At 39.6% G+C, this 20,743-nt stretch overlaps 1 protein-coding gene across 2 annotated transcripts; it reads right to left on the bottom strand.

The window, feature by feature from the left end:
* Nucleotides 1-883: 883 nt before the first annotated feature.
* Nucleotides 884-20,248, bottom strand: sp2 (sp2 transcription factor). Of its 2 annotated transcripts, none has more exons than XM_079676900.1 (8): nucleotides 20,146-20,248; nucleotides 14,727-14,803; nucleotides 12,969-13,700; nucleotides 11,861-12,079; nucleotides 10,032-10,323; nucleotides 6,384-6,561; nucleotides 4,749-4,942; nucleotides 884-4,437 (listed from the first exon to the last, which is right to left on the bottom strand). In XM_079676900.1, exons 1-8 carry the CDS (start codon nucleotides 20,150-20,152, stop codon nucleotides 4,337-4,339), a joined length of 1,800 nt encoding a protein of 599 aa, XP_079533026.1. In that variant the 5' UTR covers nucleotides 20,153-20,248; the 3' UTR covers nucleotides 884-4,336. The 2 variants fall into 2 exon arrangements, with proteins under 2 accessions (XP_079533026.1, XP_079533027.1); XM_079676901.1 differs by lacking the exon at nucleotides 20,146-20,248 and adding an exon at nucleotides 19,618-19,829.
* Between the last annotated feature and the right edge of the window lie 495 nt (nucleotides 20,249-20,743).

Genomic DNA, 20,743 nt, shown 5'->3' on the forward strand with positions numbered 1-20,743 from the left:
CACTCCAGAGATTTACAAAGAACATTGAGTGATGATTAGATAACTATCCCCCGAGCCTACAGGTGGAAGCTGGGGTGGAAGCTGGGGTGGTGGTGGTGGGGCAGGCGAGCAGCAGCAACGTGAAACACAGCAGCAGGAACATGAACGCAGCAATAGCAAGTGAACACAGCAGCAGCAGCAGTATCATAGCGAGGCAGAGGCAGGAAGACCTGGCAGCTTAAATGGTTATGGCTAGAAAGGATCCGTCTTGTGTAAAACTCTCGCGAGAGTTTGGCTGAATGTCACGTGGCTGAATGTTTACGTTCAGTTACGATCGTTAACATCAGTTGGCCACAGCAAATGATGATGAGAAGCTAAACTATCTATTAATTATGTCAATGACAGGGAGTGTGATTGTTGAAATAGGGTGTTAGCGGTCTTGTTGGTGTTCAAAGAAGAATGACAACACTGTAGATCACCAACACTATGGTTTATTTTTTATTCACAGGCAAGTCAACAGTAAAAGTCCCAAGATAGCTCCTGGTGCAATAAAATGTTCCCTTGCAGTGTTTTACTATTAAGTCTGATGTTTCTCTATTAATATTGCTGCTGCATTAATGTGTATGTTGCATCATGTTACTGCTGTAGATGTGTTTCCGAGCCGCTCCGATTACAACAAGAGTTACAACGAGAACGTGACGTCATATTTACACTAGACGGATCCTTTCTAGCCATAAGCGGCATTGTTTAGGAGAATGTGTTTGGTTGGTTGTAAGAGGGACGAGGTGCGTCACGTGTTAATGTCTGATTGGTGCTCGAGTTGACTGCCTGAACTAGCTCGCAGGCTTCGCCCCCTTTATGCTAAAATGGAACTAGGAACAAATGAAAGCAGCAGCAGAAATAGTTGTTTATTATTTATGAGTTCTTTATTAAGGGAGGTGACTGTAGAAAAGGAGCAAACTTTATTTTCAGCAACTTTACAGAAGTAACAAAAAAGGAATTGCTGGTTCTCTGGGTTCTCCAAACAAACAAAACACATGGCTGCAGAACAATGTACAACATACAGGCTTGGAGAAGGAGAAGCATTTCGTTCACCGAAACCAACCAATAGAAATGTCTCAATTTGGAAAAATCTCATTAAACTGAATTACAATGAAGATCAAATTTACAAATTTAGGAACCTGGGATTTTAAATTAGTGCACATTACATTAGCATGTAACAGAAGTTAAAAAACATAAAATAATTGTACAAATGTTGTTACCTGGAATTAGACTATTTTTGAATACTGGGAGCAGCTGTCTAAGGCATCTTTAATTCAATAGAAAAAAGATCTCAAAGTCCTATACAAAGCAGGAATGAAGCTATACAATGTTACATTATATTTTATTCCTTACACACTGTACAAAGTCTGTTTCCTTCAGGCCGGCCTCGCCGACCACAACACTAGGCAGCTTAACTTTTGGGTTTTAATATCCTACATTTACGGTGTCTACCAGACACACACTGTATTTACATTATCCAGACATGAAATACAAACATAAATATGAGCACGCTCTGTCTATCCGTCCCCCAATGGCATGTCTTCAGACACATTCTTGAAAAAATACACCAAATATTGGCCACCTGCATGTAAGCTTAAGCTTATCTGTCGCCCCTTGTGAAGCACTTTGAGGAAAAGGCTTCAAAGTACTTTTAAAATAAATCTGATTTTAGCTTTTTGGTCAAAGCTGTTTAGCATGTATTGAAACAGTGAAAACTCAAAGCAGAGGTACCTGCTGTCCGATGGCACCGTGCTAATTTGACCAAAAAGCTTATTTTACAATAGCTTGGTGTATTTATCTAAACAAAACGAACCCCTGCACACATTTGACTTCAAACTGTCTGATGACATGAAAAAGGTCAGTTAATCTTCAATATTTCAAAAAATGAGCAACAATGTTTTCTGTAAAGCACAAGACATTAAAGTAAATTATGTGAATACTGTACAGTAGGTCTAATGCTGGTCATCTGTATATCAACAAAAAGTGTTAATTCAGAATTAAAGCTATCACATAGCTGGAAAAAAGGCATGTATAAAGCGACGAATCAAAGGCCTGAGAAAGATAACTTTTTCATCTCGGCGAGTGATTGTCAAGTTAGGCCAAATCATTGTAAATCTGATCGTATATACAGCAATGCATAGGCTACAAATCCTCAAATCAAAATGATACCATGAGTGAAGCAGAATAGCAGTTACCCTAGTTATTTATTAGTACACATAGTGTAGGTAGGGCTGGGTATCATTCTTTTTTTGATACCTAACAAGATGAAGTAGAAACATTTGAATAAAAAACAAACAAAAAACATTTCCGGTTAATAACAGGAGAGTTCATGTTAAGATAAAATGTCTAAAAAACACAAGCAGCCATTCAAGAACCTAACAGAGAACTGTGTTAAAACCACCCGACGTTTTTGATTTAAATCAGGAAATATGTGATAAAGAACAAGTTAAGAGAATGAACTTGGCCAAATATTAGAAATCTCAATAAATTACAACTTCGATACCCAGCCCTAGACGTAAGCGTACCTTTTGTAATATTGAAGATGGAAAACCAACTCATATTGAACTGAATTAAATCCTTAGCACCTGGAGACTTAAGAGACCTCTTTGACCGTATTTCTCAAACTTTATTATACAAGTTATTTTGATAATTTGTTATTATTAGTTTATATACTTGATTATTGTTTCAGGGTTTTAAACTCAGCCTCTTGACAACACAGGGAATTAAAAGGTATTCCAGAAATATGGACGTTTTTGCGGTACTTCTCTAAGAAAGAAGACATTTTTTGGTAGTTTACATTGATTTATATGTGAAATAATGACTCTCCTTGGACATCAAGTTATTGATTCAGTCACAAACTCCTAAAAAACATGATACTTAACTGTCTCCTCTACATGAATCCAATAATAATAAGAGTATAATTTCCTTGAAGTTGGTAATAGGGGACATCCTGCTTTTATATCATTAACATACTGACCAATCACTCAGAACATTTGGTATAATCATATTTGGTGTTCCACAAGGATCAAGCCTGGGTCCTCCATCATTCTCTAATTATATGTTTGCACTTTGTGACATTACACCTAATCATAATAGGAGACTTACTTAAGCCCCTTAACCAGCTTTTCTCTAAGTTGAAATGTTCCTTAATCTTGACCAAAATTGTCAATACTTGAAATGTAATGTTCAGTCTTGCATATCTCAGACTAAGCGAAATGTATTTACCCGTAATTGATTTTGTAACGTTTTCTGATATTGATATGTGTCCTTAATGTTGGATTTGGACTACAATATGTATAATTTCCAGCTGGATGTTCACCAATATATTACTAAACTACTCGGATTTCCCTATTTTGCCAGTTTCTTTTGAAGTTGATTTTGAAATATACATTTTTTTTTTTTGTTAAAAGGATCAGTGACGTCTGGCCCTCGACTGCATATGAACTCTAAGCCTGAGACTGAAAGATTTCTGCCGAGTTCTTGTCTTTACATACTCTTCTGCGTCTCATTTCTTTTTCGATGTCAAGATCTGTTTACATATTTGTGAGTGAATTTCTAACAATTGTATGAAAAAATTGTTAGTTTATCATCATTAATAATGTTATGTTTATTAGTATGAATACACACACACTTTAAAAAATAGCCAAAACTTCTAAAGGTTTCCAAAAGTCTGTAAGGGGAGTTTGTGTTTAACTGTTTTTTTTTTTCAGGTTTTAAATCAGCAGACACTCCTGCTAAAACACAAATAACTTAAGCACACAATTACCATTTCACTGAGGTAAAACATATTTCTATGAAATGTACAAAACAATTGTATTATTTTTGCCTTTTTTGGTGCTTTAAAGCCAATTTTTGGGAGCTCTTACTCACTACAAACAATTGAAAAACCAAGTGGGGGAAATAAAAAATACAAAAAGAGGGGAACTGTATATAGAGTCTTGTGGTCTTGGCGTCTGAATAATAACATGTATGATCTTCATCCAGAGAGGTTTATAAATAAGCAAATAAGCGTCTGAATCCCCATCCTTTTTGCACGGTCAGTCGGAGCTCGAGGAAAAAAAAGATACATAAAACTATTATTCATACGTTTGCTGGATCCGTCTGAAGTCCACTAGGAAGGTTTTCTTTGTACACCATGCTACACAGTAGTACACAGTGCCCAGAGTGAGAGGGGATATAGGGACTTCTTTTTGGAGTATTTCCCATAACGGGAGAAGTCACAGACACTCCCTTGGTATCGTCTCCTCTGCCCCTCCGTCCTCTAATACTGTCTTTAGTTTCATAGAGTTTGTCTGTGTAAACGTTGGGCAGCAGCTCACAGGTTCTTGGTGTTAATGTGAGTCTTATAATGCTTCGTCAGGTGGTCACTCCTCATGAAGCGTTTCTGACACTGGGTGCACTCGAAGCGCTTGTCTCCTGTTGGGGAAACAAACAGAAAAAGGTTGTGATAATGTTTTTAATGTCACAGAGAATATAGGGACAAGCTTACAAACACATTTTCCTAAACGTTTTACCTTAAGGGTAAGCAACAAAACCAGTATTATCATGGAACTTTTGAGGGCCTGTGTCCACATAGAGTCTTTTCCTGAGCAGTAACATCGTTTTTTTATTAATTCCAAGAGAACAGAGTGTAATCAACCATATACAAAGAGATATTGTGGAGTGAATGTGTGTATTCACATGTGTTTCAGTGTCTTCACATGTGTTTCAGTGTCCAGCAGACGGACCTGTGTGCGTCCTGGCGTGCCGCTGCAGTTCGTCGCTGCGTGTGAATCGTTTCCCACAGAAAACCCAGTTGCAGACGAAGGGTCTCTCTCCGGTGTGCAGCCGGACGTGAGCTCTGAGAAGCGACGTTTTCCTGAACGTCTTCTCGCAGCCGATGACGTGACAGATGTGCTTCCTCTTTCCAATCTCCCCCGGCCTGCAGAGCGTAAACACACACACACGGTGAGAAGTGAGATATAGTTACAGGCTTACATCAGGGTAGAGCTGAGCATTCAAAAAGGTGAATGGATTTGAGATAAAAATGGACATAAAAGCGTAAATTGTTCTGTTCATGCAAAACATTTAAATGTTCAGCACCTAAACTTAACTTACAAAGAATAAGATTTGTAGTTATGTTTTGGTCAGTAGATCACTAAGACATAACTTTATCGAAGAAATCTCTCTACCTTCATTTTTTTGGAGGGACAACATGATTGTTATTCTCAAACAAGTTCACAAAATGTCTTTTAGCAGGTAACTTATTAAAAACTTAGCAATTAATTGAAAATCTGTCCATTATAGTCATGTCCAGTTGGTAATGTTTTACTTTATATTACATTTCATCATGTAGCTGATGTTTTTCTCCCAAAATGCTGACATACACTTCAAAAGATAGAAGCAATTTGGGGTTGAGTATCTCTCCCAAGCACATTTCGACAGGTTGATCAACTCACTGACTCTCTAATTGGTCAGGACACCCATTTATCGCCTTAGCCCCAGACACCCCTAAATATTCCCTTAAAGCCATTTTATTCTAAAACAGTTCAAGGTTAGTTTATTTGTATAATAATAATAATAATAGATGATACTTGTATAGCGCTTTTCTAGACACTCAAAGACGCTTTGACAGAGAATAACAACAACAACAAAAAATACAAAGAGAGATAAACAAAACAGAAAATAGGGGGGGGGGGGGTCAGTGGTTGGATGCAGTGTTGAACAGGCGGGTTTTGAGTGATGTTTTGAATGCGGTGAATCTGATGGATTGGGGTAGTGAGTTCCAGAGGGTGGGTGCAGCAACGGAGAAGGCTCTGCCGCCCCAGGACTTGAGGTTGATCCGGGTGGGGGGGGGGACAGGAGGTTGGCAGCAGCAGAGCGGAGGGAGCGAGTCTGTGGAGGAGGTCAGTGAGGTAGGATGGGGCCAGGTTATGGAGGGCTTTGTACGTCATCAGGAGGATTTTGTACTGAATGCTCTGGGGGATGGGGAGCCAGTGGAGCTTGATGAGGACGGGGGTGATGTGTTCACGGATTTGGGTGTGGGTGAGTAGGCGGGCGGGGGAGTTCTGGATGTTTTGAATTTTGTTGAGGGTGTTTGCAGGTGGACTATAGAGGAAGCTGTTGCAATAGTCCAGACGGGAGGTGATGAAAGCGGGGATGGGGGTTTCTGCGGCTGTGGGGGAGAGGGATGGACGTAGACGGGCGACGAAGACACAGAGGCAATTCAAAGTGCTTCACATAATAATTAAAAACAAAACAAATAAAACAAAAAAAGACAATTCATAAAAGCGATAAAAAGTGATGTATCTTAGATGAATGTTTCCCCCAAAACAGGCAAGTGTAATTTAAGCACATATTCGTCCGTCTCTTGACTCTCTCACCTCTTCTCTGCGTCTTTACAGTTGGGGCAGGTGCAGGCCATGCGTCTCTTCTTCTCTCCCTGCTGTCCGGGCAGCTCCAGGGTCAGCGTCTGCTCCATCTGGAGGGTGGGTTGGCCCGGAGACGTTGCCAGCTGGAGGCCTCCACCCTGTATCGCCTGAACTGTGAGGTGCTGCTGGCCTGATAAACATACAAACACACACACACATAGTTAGAGACACCTGAATCTGTTCGAAAAATCTCACTGGTCCCAGGCTTGAGCTTCAATCTCAGGATCCATGTATCTGTGATCCTCTCCAGAATGGAAGTAGTCATCACATACAGAGCATCAACTAGTTCCTGAACAGTGTCCTTCACATGCTGATATACAAGAGAGGGAGATACACAGTCACTACATGGAGGAATACCGGGTCTTCTGGGTAATCATACATCCTGTCATTTTCAAAATACTGAGTTTTTCCAAATTCTGACTTTTTCTCAAAATCTCTACATTTGGACTTTTTCTCAAAATCAAAAAAATTCTGACTTTTTCTCAAAATCTCAAAATTCTGACTTTCTCTCAAAATCTCAAAATTCTGACTTTTTCTCAAAATTCTGACTTTCTCTCAAAATCTCAAAATTCTGACTTTTTCTCAAAATCTCAAAATTCTCACTTTCTCTCAAAATCTAAAAATTCTCACTTTCTCTCAAAATCTCAAAATTCTCACTTTCTCTCAAAATCTCAAAATTCTCACTTTCTCTCAAAATCTAAAAATTCGGACTTTCTCTCAATCTCAAAATTCTGACTTTTTCTCAAAATTCGGACTTTCTCTCAAAATCTCTACATTTTTCTCAAAATCCTCACAGTCCCAAGATGGAGGAATAGAAAGCAGTATTCAATGTTTAGTTCAGATTAGCTCCACGTCAGAAATGATCATGCTTGTCATATGTCTCTCTCCATAGAGGCTGAGTCATCATGTTAATCACATAGCTATCATATGCCTCAAACAGTCCTGATGCTCTTCTAGGTAATCACACATCCTGTCATGTTCACAGCTACAGTTGGGATACCTTTGTCATCATGTTACTCTCATATTGGGAGAGGACATTCAGTATTTAAATCTGATCAAAGATACCAGCTGTTCTGCATATTACAATACGGCAGGCGGTACCTCAGCATCCGGACACAAACCACCAGACTCAGGGACAGATTTATCCCACAGGCGATACGACTATTAAACACCTGAGCTCTGTAAAGTGACCCGGTAAACATTCATCTGGTTGTCATCTTGCAATCTACTTTTGTATTTGATTATCTATGTTGCATTGTTGAGGAGCTCAGGTCAGAAGAATGTTATTGCCATTTCTACACTGTAGCTTACGTGAGCTGACTGTCATGAGGCAACGTGGACTGAACTTCTAGTTAGTGATGAATGGTACCATGAATATAGTGACACGAGAAACCAAAGAGTTTAAAAATCGTATTTGTTTTTGTCAGCCATGACTGTTTCTCTTTGTCTGAGCAGACTACACAAGGAATAAAATGTTCCACAGCTGCATCTCGTGGGATTGATTTTAGGGAGTTTTTCTTTTGTGGTTTTGATGATACATACGTTTTTTATAACTTTATTGTGCAAGCAACATCAGCTGTAAGTAGCAAGAAGAGAATCAGACAGATAACCTTGAGGCAAAGTATCAAGAGAGTAACATTTAGAGGGAAAATTGAGAGCTTTAAAAATACTTTCTATATGTATACAATCTTAAAAAATAACATGTTCTACTTGATTGCTTTAACCCCAATATTGAAACAGCGTTGGCATAGTGATCATTATCTCCGTAGCTTCTTGATTCATGTAAGCTGTTTCCATTTACAACCACGAAAGACAATCTCAGTGAAAAACTGAGACTTGTTCTGTCCCTCTGTCAGAGTCCTCCGTCCTGTGGTTTCAGTATTATGGACAGTGGCGCATCAGCACAAGGACCCTTCATTATTATTTGTAATAATATGTTTTATTTCATTTCATCCTACTGTAACGAAACCACATATCCCCCCAGTAGGGTTGCACGATATTGAAAAAAACTGACATTGCGATATTCTTTTCCCCTCCGATACATTATATATATATTGCGTTTTTTTTAACTATATTTAACCGGATGAAGGATTTTAGTCACGGACGTCTGGATCTTAACTGGTTGACTCATCACACCTTAAGTCATGATCTAACATGTCATGATAATGCAGGTTGCTTACCCTCAAATAAGGGGGTTCATCTGTGAATGAAGAAGAGTGGGGTCTAGAAGGGATCCAAGAGATTAAAGGTATTACATTAAACTATAGGAAGCTTCATCATCACATGAGGGAATTAACATACGTTTGCTGTGCATGCAGACTCAGAGCCTGCATGTCACTCCACTGAAGGACCCCTGACATGAGAGCCGCGCAAGTTTTCCTTTTGTAGCAAGCAGCAAAATAATTGTAACATGACGTGTTTGAGTAAATTTATCTACTTAATATCGAACACCCTAAAAAAAATTGCACGTCCCTGCGATGTGAATATCGTGCATGCGCATATCGCGGTTATCGCCATGACACGGTATATCGTTCAGCCCTACCCCCCAGGATAAATACATGTTTTGAGTCAAATTCTGATTGATTCTAATGAGGTTCACAGACTCACACTGTACATTTCAGATTTATATTTAATTGAATATTTCATTCCATGCACACTTTATGTAAATAATATCCTGCTTATATTGTGTTGACAGAAAAGTGGCCCTTCACTGATGGGATGTTTTACCTTCACGGTCATCTGTATATTTGTTTTACTCTCTAATGCTGGTTTATTTCTATTTTGTGATGTTTCTATTTTATCTTTTAATTTGTTATTATGTGCAATGCCTTGTTTAGTTTTATGCTGCTACAACTAATTGGGATTAATAAAGTACATCTTATCCTTCTGGAATGTCACTTGTTAAGATAGAGAACTAGTACTTGTTATATACAACCAGAGAGTGTACAAGTACACATCCTTGACTCAAGTAGAAGTACAGATACTCGTGTTTACAAATACTCTGGTGAAAGTAGAAGTACTGACTAAACTTCTTTACTCAAGTCAAAGTAAATAGGCTTTGAAATGTACTTTAGTAAAAAAGTACCCATAACTAGCAGCTGTTTTAAAGAGTACCTGACCTCCCTTTATTTAATAGAACAATAATGTTATTGTTAGCTAATGAATGTTTCCATGGTGACCAACGGCAACGTTTTCATTGGTCCCTCTTCTTTAGAGAAGACCAGGAAATGATGGATACACGGATCGTGTTCAAATCAATAGGCACGCAATGACTCTAAATAATAATGATCACGCCACCAAACACACATTCAGACTAAAGGAACCAGCCTGTTTGGGAAATGAGAGAAGTAGAAAGTTCAGGTATTTGGGTTCAACATGTAAGAAGTAGAAAGTACAGGTATTTGGGTTCAAAATGTAAGAAGTAGAAAGTTCAGGTATTTGTGTTCAACATGTAAGAAGTCAAAGTAAAAAGTCGTCAGAAAAATAAGTAGTGGAGTAAAGTACTTATACCAGAAACACGTGTTTAAGTAAGGTAACAAAGTATTTGTAATCCACTACTTCCCACCTCTGTATACAACAAATAGAAGATCATCAGCTCACCTCCAGCGTTGGTGATGGTGACAGGAACTCCCTGCACCTGGACGCCATTGATGCTGATCGTCTGCACGGCCTGCGTCGCTGAAGTCAGCTGAGACGTGCTTAACGAAATCATTCCCCCAGCAGGAGCGATTTTAGCCAGAGTTCGTTCCTTCTTCCCGCCCTGAAGCGTCCTCTTGATGCTGGCCTGCGGCGGGGAGTTGGTGACGATCGCAGTGTTTTGGGTCGATGAGGTGGAGACCGAGTCCTGGAGCTGAACCGTCTGCCACTCACCTGATGCTGTTTTGAAGAGGAACTGACGAAAAAAAAAAAAAGAGTTTTATTTATTTACTGGATTTCACATTGCAGTTTGTGCTTTACACCACAGTGTGTCTTTTACTCGGGGGAAACATGCAACCATGTGCAACCAAAAGAAGGTAGCGGTTCATTTGTTTGCTCATATTTTAAAGAAGAATAGGCCACAATTAAGCATTGACAAAAAATACAAAATGTAACAAAAATAATCCATAAAACAAGTGGATAGTGATTTGAAAAGGAGACATTTAATTAAATACAATTGAAAATGGGGAGGCCTAAATAAAAATCGATGGAAGAAGGACTTTTCATCTTAATATGTATAATCTTTGTCAAAAAAACTTTCCATTTCAACCTTTTTATCCTGGTCTTTCTCCGTTCCCATTAGAAAAAAACTAAAAATGTACCATCATGCAGTGATACAGCCAGGATGAACCTGATTAGGTTGTTTTCAAGTGAATGGCCCTTGTTTTAAACAGCTGCTCTTCTGTTTCAGTGTATATTTATGTATCTACTGTGACTTAGTAAGGCAGAAAACCATGGCCAGGTTTGTCCATACAAGAAATGTTCAATCTCACTTGGGAGTTCCTGGTCAAATAAAACGAAAAATGTAAAGCAACTTAGCTTCAACACTGCTATGTTGGAGATATAATCCAGTGTTAATTTCGTCAACGAAAACTATGACGAAAAATGTTCGTCAACGACCTTTTTTACATGACTAAGACGAGACGATGACGAGCTAAAAATAAATTCTTGATAACGAAAACTATGACGAAATGCATATTTTTAGTTTCCGTTGACGAGACGGGAATAAGGTGTTGATGGTGGACTATCGGACATTCAAAATGCAGCATATTTTTCCCCAAGTGTCCATCTTGTCTGTCAAAATGCATCTTACGTTCCTAACTTGCAATATCATTATTTCCGCTCTCTTCACTCCAGAAGAGCGATCTCCCTGTGTCTCCCTGTGTCTCTCTGTGTGCGGGGGGCGGGGCCTAACATACATGCTGCAGCGGACACAGAGATCTGCCGGGGGCGGAGCGTTCAGAGAGTATAAAGACACATTTTGACTAAAATGTAATTTTTCATCGACTAAAAGTTGACTAAAACGTTTTGAGTTTTCGTCGACTAGACTAAAACTACGAAGGATAGGAATGACTAAAATGTAACTAAAACTAATAACCATTTTCGTCTAAAGAATAAGACTAAATCAAAAACAGCTGCCAAAATTAACACTGATATAATCCGTAGCATGTAGTCACCTTTAGTAGAAATTCATAGCAACTTTAAACGTATCAGGGTCTAACTGGGTAACGGGCGTACTCCCTCAAACCAAAATGCCAATTTCCCCCGTGAAATGTTTAAGTGATGCCAGAAAACAATATTTCTGTTCGTCAAAACTGCATTATTACTCCAGAAATAGGAAAATCGTGTCAAATAGACGGTCAGACAGCTTTGTTTTTACGGAGCCCTGAATGAATAGAAAGTAACGTTAGCCTCCTTATACTATATTTTTCTAGAAAAAAAAACCTGGTTACCTGTGTTGGCGTTGGCTCTGATTGGGTGACCTGCAGGCTCGAGGGGGCTGAGTGTCTCTGAGGGATTGTGGGTAATGTGGCGGATGCGGCCTGTACCACCTTCAGAGCCTGCTGGGGGATCTGAACCACCTGAGACTCCGGTTTGGACTGAACCAGCTGGACCTGCTGCACCATGGCCGGCTGACCAGGACTCTGGACGATCAGGAGGTTGTTTCCCGCCTGGAAATACAGAGAGGTTAGTCCGGGAGGCTTTTAGCCAATGGAGCGGCGGGGCCATCATCCCTAACCACCAACTGAAGGGGAAAACATTCAGTGTGTTTGGATCAAGGCTGCAGATTTATCAAAGGGATGTTGGGATGGAGTCATGACTGGAAAAGTTCAGTTATGGCATCTCTGCCACCAGTAAACCACTTTTAATCACGTCTTTTGGGGGTCTGAACAAGCTGTAAATAAACTGGTGTTAATGTCATAATAGAAGCATTTACATTTTATATTCACTCTTCTCCTTCTAGCTTTGTTTTTCCCAATTCAAGAGGATAATCTCCAAGTCTTTAGTGGCTTAATATTCCGTTAACTTCACATTGCATACAGTGGGTTTCTTTTGTGCTAACGCAGCTGGGGACGATGCTTTTCAGGGCGGAGAGTTCTAACCAAAATAGTTGTACAGTAGTTGCCATGGTAAAGATGCAAAGAAAGTTATTGTGTATTCTAACTTTAATCCTATTTTTCTTCCAACAGTTAAATAGAGTTATGTTTGGTCAATTTGTTGATTTGCTAATTAACAGAAAATGTACAATAATGATATAATAATAAAAGGAAATGTGTTACATCAGTTATTTTGTTTCATATCATCGTATAATGTGAATTTGTGTTACGGGCTTTTCTGGACCAAGAAATGATTATTCTAAACTCAGGGTTCACTCACTGGCTTTTCCCCACAATTTCAATTAAATCTCACAGACCTATCCAGTCCATTAGCTCCACCGACATTTAAATATTGGCTAAATACACAAATACACATCCTCTCCAGGCGAGTGAACCTGGAGTTAACCATACGCTATCAAAGACACTGTTTGTGTTTCGTGAAGAGCTTCTCTGCCACATGTACCTGGATGATGTTGTCTCCAGCTTCGATCAGGATGGTCTCCATCTCTGATGTTGGAGAGGGAGACTGAGCAGGAGGCGGAGCATAAGCATTCAGAACTATCTTCTTCTTCCTGCCTCTTCTCCCCTTCGCTGGAGCAGCTGCTGTCTCCGTGATGAACTGAGTCCCGCCCATCTCTCCCGTCGTCACGTTGAGCGGCAGCGTGATCCCGCCGTGCAGCTGCACCACGTGGGAGTTGTTTGATTTACGCGATCTGGGGGAGGGTTTGATAGCTAAACTCTTCTGTGGTGTGATGGGAGTGTTGGCAGCGTTTTGGGAAGGTACCGTCATGGGAGTGGTGATAATGGCCTGGTTTGTGCCCGGTATGAGTTGGATCTGACCTCCTTGTGGCATCATCTGGATGGTCTGAGCCCCTTGGATCTGAGGCATCATCTGGTACTGGATATTGGCGGGTGCAGAGTTGTTACTTCGGGCCGGGCTCTGCTGGATTGTGAGCACGATGGGGCTGCCGGGCGCCGAGGAGCCCAGGCCGGCAGGAAGCTGGATCACATTGCCCTTGGCTGAGAGGAAGCCCAGGTTTTTGGGAGGAGCGGGGGCGATGGGAGCAGGCTTTATGGGGAGGAGGCGGCGAGGCTGAGGCTGAGCTGGAGGAGAAGTGACGGGAGCCTGAGCAGCAGGAGGGCCGATTTTACTACAGGTGGCGGCAAGGAGGGCGAGAGGAGAGGGCTGGTGGTCCTGCAGGGACACAAACATCCAGTCAGACATAACACACACAGCAAGCAGTGAAACCAGCTTGATTAGACACACTTACAGAGAGATGAGGGGAGATAAGAGGCTAAAAGAATCCCCTACAGCGCTTTGGGAAAGAACGATCTGTTGATGCCTTAAAAATAAACCAAAAACACCTCCATCTTGTTTTGGTTTTACTGAATGATCTTTGCATTGAAATGATTAACCTTAAACTTGTTATATATAAGAAAACAACTAATATTATATAATTTACGATAATCAAAAGCTCAGATTATATTTAAGTCTCACTGCCATATGCACTAAAAACAGCTTGAGTAGTAACGGAGAGATAAGGGGAGATAAGAAGCTCAAAGAAGCTCCTACAGCACTTTGGGAAAGAACTTTGTTGATGCTTTTAAATCCTCAATTTGATCTTTCCTAATATCACCAGCCGGGTACACAAAACCCCTCTTGTTATTACACAGTCTTAAATAATACACTCTACTTATTTTCAATATTATATGACATTTTATTGATAAGCCTCACTGCCGTTTGAAAACCTAAAAAAAGCCAGGATTATTTCATTTAACACATATACTGCTTCCTAAAGCCCAACACTGTACTTCCATCAGCTCAGATATTAAATATTACAACATTGATTGTGTATTATCTTCAAGTCATCATTAAAAACTGCTCACCATGACCTTTGACCCCTAACCCATCACAGTCCCCCTGCTTCCACTCCCACTCCTACTTTATTATTTGCCCCTCTTGTTTGTTTGTTCACCATGTAAAGTGGCCTTGGGTCCCTTGAAAGGCGCTATACAAATGTAATCTATTATTGTTATTATTAATGATGAATCTGTTTTTATAATTTAAAAAAAGGGGAAGATCTATCACTCAGTTGGATCCTGACAGGAAAATGTCCCTCTAGTTTTTCAGCGTCATGAACGCATCGTGGGTGAACTGACGTCAGCAGAGAGAAGCCAGAGTGTAGAGGGAAGTGGGACTCAACATCTGGACGCTACTCACTTGTATGGAAACGTTGGAGGGCTGAAGGTATTCACTGGGACTGACAGCAACAGTGGTGGCCATACTGTCCTGTTGTTCTGGAAAACACACACACACACACAGTCAGATTCAGGCTGCATCTATTTTCAGTGGTTAGTCTGTCCAAGGACATCACAGGAGGACATTCATACAAAACAGAAACACATCGAAGGAAGACAAGCTCCATAATATCCTGCTGTAATCACGATTAATTCAACATCCCTATCGGTTACACAATTAGGCTAAGCAATAAGCATAAAACGTGTCAGGGTGTAAGAAAAGAGTTGCCCTTATAAGACATTAAACTTACAGCTGAGAAATATATTAATATGTTATTCTTTCTATTTCTTCCATTATTCGCCGTCACCAACTCAGTCAATAAACCCACAATGTTGATGATTATTTATTAAAATTGTCATATAGCCAACCCTCCAATATTTGTTTTAATGATGATATTGATATTGATATGACACTGACTATTACCCACAACAGAACTACATTATACATTAATGCACTTTTTTAAATGATAAATCCTGCACACGTTGCACATTTCTTCTCCACACTACCATTTTAAATCAGCACAGCTCTCCACTTTAAATATGGTAAATAGTATTTGTCATATTTTATTATATTTGCCTGTACTCAGTTTCTCACATAATTATATTTTGAGTTAATATTGTCTTTATTTGTAATTGGCTGGAAATATCTCAAAACTGTTATTTAAAAATAGCCGTCACAAGTTAACGGTTCTATTTTTATTTAATTTAGCTACGTATTATTCTTTATCGTATGCACCATACACCAAAGCAAATTCCTTGTATGTGCAAACCTACTTGGCAATACAACCGATTCGCATATCAAGGTATTTGTGATATTAAATGTTTCTCCATACGTTACCAGCCAAACCTAAGATGTCCATTGTCATAACTACACGTTAGCTATGTACGTAAGACTAATAAAAGCCTTGAACCTTAGTTAAAATACTAAAGAACAATAGTGATGTTGTGCAGGTTTAAAACTTATCTAATGGTGCCACAGTGACGCGTCCTAAAACCTGGAAGTAAGCTGTGCATGGGTTCCTTCGACAAAAAAGGAATGCAATTTCTCCATAGGATTTTGGAAAATAGCTCGAAATAAGGTCTGTGGTTGACACACATTGAAGAGTTTACTTCCGGGTTTTAGGACACGTCACTGCACCACTCTATAGTGGTACATTTATTAGGGTACCAGGTCATTTTCACACTATAAAATATAGCTGTCTGGGAGGTGGGACAATTAGTTGATAATCTTTAAAAACATTTGGTAAAAGTTCACACAGTATGACCTTCAAAACACCAGTATCCTGATTTTTAAAAACGGCTTTGATATCTCTGTTGTACACTATTTGAAATGTTGGCTAATAAAGCGACCAGGTGCACACATCCATTTGATCACATTGAGTGCTACTGCATGAACCAGCTTATTATAATATCTAATAAAACATAATTATGACACCGGAAAATGTGCATAATAGGGCCCCTTTAAACATTTTGAAAGCACAAGCCGCATTTGGATATTGTGCAAAAGCTCATGTTAAATAACTGGCATCCTTTTCCCTAAACATCTAAATGCCTGGTTTCCTTGACTGACTGACCACGTTATGTTCGCTCCTTGAAAAGTGTTGATTAATGAATGAATAAATAACAAAAGAACTGGCAAAAATGTTGCTCTCACCGCAAATAATTGCATCATTGGACTGCAGTCATCACTCATGTATTAATTATTATTATATACATTTGAAGACACCCAGCATAAGTACTTTTAGGGCAGGCTGCCCGGTGGTTTAGTGCCTGAGTAAATCTTGAGCAATGCAGCCTAATGGCCCAAAAAGGTTGAGGCTGTTACTGTCAGAAAGATTTGTTCTGAGGGAAGTGGAGATACACTCAGGACTTACGGCGAGGGACCAATTCCACTAGTCATTATGGCCTGAACTGCAATACAGGTGAAGAATATATCCCCTAAAATAAATTCTACTGCAGAAGCCAATTTTAGGGCAGGCATACAAAAAGTGCGTTACGGGTGTCATTTGTGGTTTTATGCAGAAGTGGTGTTTTTCCAGGTTTAACTGAACTTAATTTAATTTGTAAAACAGAGCTCAAGACATGTCAGATGGCAAACACTTGAAATCACACAGCAGGTGACACTTCACTACAGGACAGCCACAGAGAGCTGCTCAGGCAACCAGCAACACAAGTGAGAAGTGCAAAGGCTGCTGGGAACTCACTGATTTGTCACGGATGTACTGCGAGAGATAATGATTTCCCCATCGCACTGATGAGCCATAAAGTAGAGCAGTGTGTTCCTCTAAAGCAGAGAACTGCACTTACATTCAAGTCACAGGGCTGAGCATTTGTTGTTTTTCTAAATATAAATACTTAGAAACTTAAAAGAGACATCGTTTAGCAAATAGTTCAGCTTCTATGAAAGTATTCCCAGAGTCCACAAAGGCTTTGCAGACATAGTTAAACAAATATAGTCAACAGTGGGAATAGATATAAATAAATTAAACTAACAAGATGTGTTGTTTGCTTTGTGCAAATGGTGCAAGGACACTTATGGTGCTTTTCCACTGCAGGGCCTCGCTCGGCTCAGTACGGTATAGTTAGGCCTTGGTAGGCCAGGCTCTCTTTATGCTGCGTTTCCATTACAGTTTAGTAGCTGGGGCAGTAACTATAGTAACGCAGTGTAGGCAGAGCCGTGACGTCGTCTTCAGAAAACCAACATCAGCCGTTAGCTGTTAGCCCTCAGAGCTCACAGCTCCTCATATCTGTTCAGAAACTAGACAAAAGTTAAACAAGTACAAACCACAGACTGTCTGTGTCATGGCGAGTACAGTCCCTACGCTACCTTGTTTGGAAGGTTTAAAATAAGTTTAAAATAATCATGTTTATCACACACTGGGCAGAATGTTTTATATTTGACTAGTTATTAAGGATTGCAATGCATTCAGTTTGCAGGAAAGCATATGCAAAGCTCTGTGACTCCAGCAGTATAGTAGAGTAGTCTTTTAGCATAGAGAAACATGAAACGCACTGGGGCTTCAAACCAGTCAAATTCACACCGACACTGTTTAAGTAGGTTGTTCTGAGGGAGTGTCAAAAATACAAAATCAACTGCTTAATTCTGACACCTCCTCTGTATGTGCTGAACCTTACCCTTGCAGTAAATAACCTCTGTGTTGTGGCTGCTGATCAGCAGACCAAACCGGAACTACTTCCTGTTAGAGCTGAGGGCCTCATTAGGTGAACGTTTTATAAAAGGCAGCTGTGGATCACGGTGCCAAACACTTCGCTGTCAAACCAAAAGACTGTGAACCACTAATCTCTGATGGCTTAGATTCCATTTGAGCAGTGGTGGGAGAAGCATTCAGCTAATGTATTCAATTAGAAGTACTAATAACACACTGGGAAATACTCCACTACAAGTCAAAGCCCTGCGTACAAAGCCCTACTTCAAGTACATGTATAAACGCAAAATACACTTACAGTATGAAAAGTACTTATTGTGCAGTAAAATGTTCCATCATGTTCCTTGTTGTGTGATAATTATACATGGTGGGTTGTGATTAATATAACTGCTGCATTGTGTATTTTGCATTTCACAGCCATGGATGTTTAATCTGCTTTATACACAGTTGGGTAGTTTAATCTACAACAATGCATCATATTCTATCAAATGTCTGTAGCTTTGTTGCTGAGCTATGAGAACAACGTCTCTCAAAAAGGTCAACTATTCATGTGCTAAGAAAAGCTTCACAGTTTTCCAGCTGATCCAAGAGGATTTTAAATCATTTATTTAGCTTAGAAAGTACAAAAAGAAAGATGTCATCCTGTAGTTCCCTATCAGGTTCAACACATCTTAAGACACATGGGTTTCACTGGACAGAAAGAGGATTACAAACTCTAATCTCACAAGTGAATAAAGCTGTCAGTGGAGTACAAAGGCAACATTGTCTTTGAGCAGAAGTATAAAGTAACATGCAATGTAAATAGTACCTCAAATGTGTCCTTAAGTAAACTGTAAATATTAAAACAAAGTATGCATCAACCAAGTTATTTGTACAGATAAGAGTTTACACATTGGTTCATAAAGTGAAGTTAGTTGAAATTAGCTAAACTTTTCACAGCTGCAACATGTCAGTGATGAACACATTAATGCAACAATAGCTGTAGTCAAATCATATAATCGATGTGATTCTGAAAAAAGTAATTCTGCATACTTTAAGTACCTAAACATATCTTACTGATCATAGTTTTGTATGTTTACATTTTGACTTGAGAGGTTTTGATTACAGGGCTTTTGCTTGTAATTGGGTTTTTCCATTATGAGGTATAACAACTTTTACTGGAGTAAAGATTTCGGAATACCAACACTGCAAGTGATGCACACATAATAATCTAATCCAAAAAACATTAATCTATATTCTATGTGGTTCTGAAAAAGGTCATTCTGCATAATCAAACGTACCTTAACATATGTTACTGCTCATACTTTTGTGCTTTTACATTTTGACTTGAGAGGTTATGAATGCAGAATTACAACTTGAACTAAAGCAAAGTATATGAATACTTCTTCCACAACTGCAAGTGATTCACATATCATAATTGTAATGAAATATTATAATCTATATGATTCTAAAAAAGGGTCATTCTGCATACTTTTGGTACATTAATATATTTTACTGCTCATACTTTTGTACTTTGATTGAGGTTTTGAATGCAGGGTTTTCACTTCTAAGAAGGTATTTCTATTATGAAGTATAACTACTTTAACTAAAATAAAATATCTGAATATTTCTTTCACTACTGCCAGTAATGCACACGTACTTACTCACACAATAAAAAAAACAGTGCGGCCTCAGAATAGCGCCGCCATCAAACACATACAGTTGGTTTAGTGTGGCTAACGGTAGCTAGCTAGCATGCTAACTAGCACCAATGTTTAACCGGGGGTAAAGCTGAAGTGGTTAGCCGCTAGCTTAAGCTGATTTTGCCTCAGTGCAGCTTAGTTTCTACTTATAAAACGAACCAAAATGGGACCGTTACTTGCTCCATCTTTGTATGTTACCCAGGAATAAATGGGCGGGGGGAAAGCACTGGAAACACAACTAACGCACCATAGATAACACTCGCATATTTGGCTAGCTGATGCGTTAGCTAGCCAGACAAACTCTTTGATACAGAAAAAGGCTGCCCTTTTTTCCGGAAGTGCAAACCTTATTTAGGTTCACCCAACTGCCCGAGTGGCCCCTACAAAAACACACTTATTCGTCCCATGTCCAGTTGTTTTCTATTCAATGCAAATATAATGTTTTAACAAAGTAGAATGTAATATAAACACCAATGTTTTAATTCCTACCCACCGCTCATGACGACATTCGCTCACCGTGAGCCTTGAAGACCGAGCCCCGTGGAGGAGTCCGCCTGCGCCGCCGCTGCAACCAATCAGCGGACAGGGGAGTGTTGAGCGACAAGCAGAGTGGCCAATCAGCTTGAACTGTCCTTTTGAGTGAAATTTAATTGAGCCAATTGTAGTGCGAGAACGTTGTACGTCGTTCGATGGATGACGGCTGGACCAATTGGGTGTCGAGATAGTGGTCAACGGGGGCGTTTATAAATGAAAAACCAAGAACAAGCGAAGGCCCTATTAAAGGGGGCATTCGGTTTCACTGACGTCCCCAACGTCCAATGTGAATATAGAGGGGCAGGTAGATCAAAACAAGAGTGACAACAGTGCTGATCAGTGAGCTTTGAGTCCATTTAAACTGCCCCATGTTTTATTTTGAGGAGCAGTCCGTTATGGGATAACACAGACTGCAGTAAGCCACTATATAAGTATTTATTTCCTTAAAAATTCGCCTTTAAAATCTCACACTGTGCATATGGCACTAACCTACACTTGAAGCATGTGGAATGAATTACGAGTCTATTTTATTATATTTGGAAGTAAAACTAAGCAAT

The sequence above is a fragment of the Notothenia rossii genome (assembly GCF_949606895.1).
Source record: "Notothenia rossii genome assembly, chromosome: 1".
Lineage (NCBI taxonomy): Eukaryota > Metazoa > Chordata > Actinopteri > Perciformes > Nototheniidae > Notothenia > Notothenia rossii.

What these genes read in the sequence shown, in the direction of transcription:
- sp2 (XM_079676900.1), bottom strand. An exon ending in CCTCCAACGTTTCCATACAA is followed by an intron (nt 13,701 to 14,726) that starts GTGAGTAGCGTC and finishes GTGTCCCTGCAG; the next exon opens with GACCACCAGCCCTCTCCTCT. An exon ending in CACCATCACCAACGCTGGAG is followed by an intron (nt 6,562 to 10,031) that starts GTGAGCTGATGA and finishes TATGTTTATCAG; the next exon opens with GCCAGCAGCACCTCACAGTT.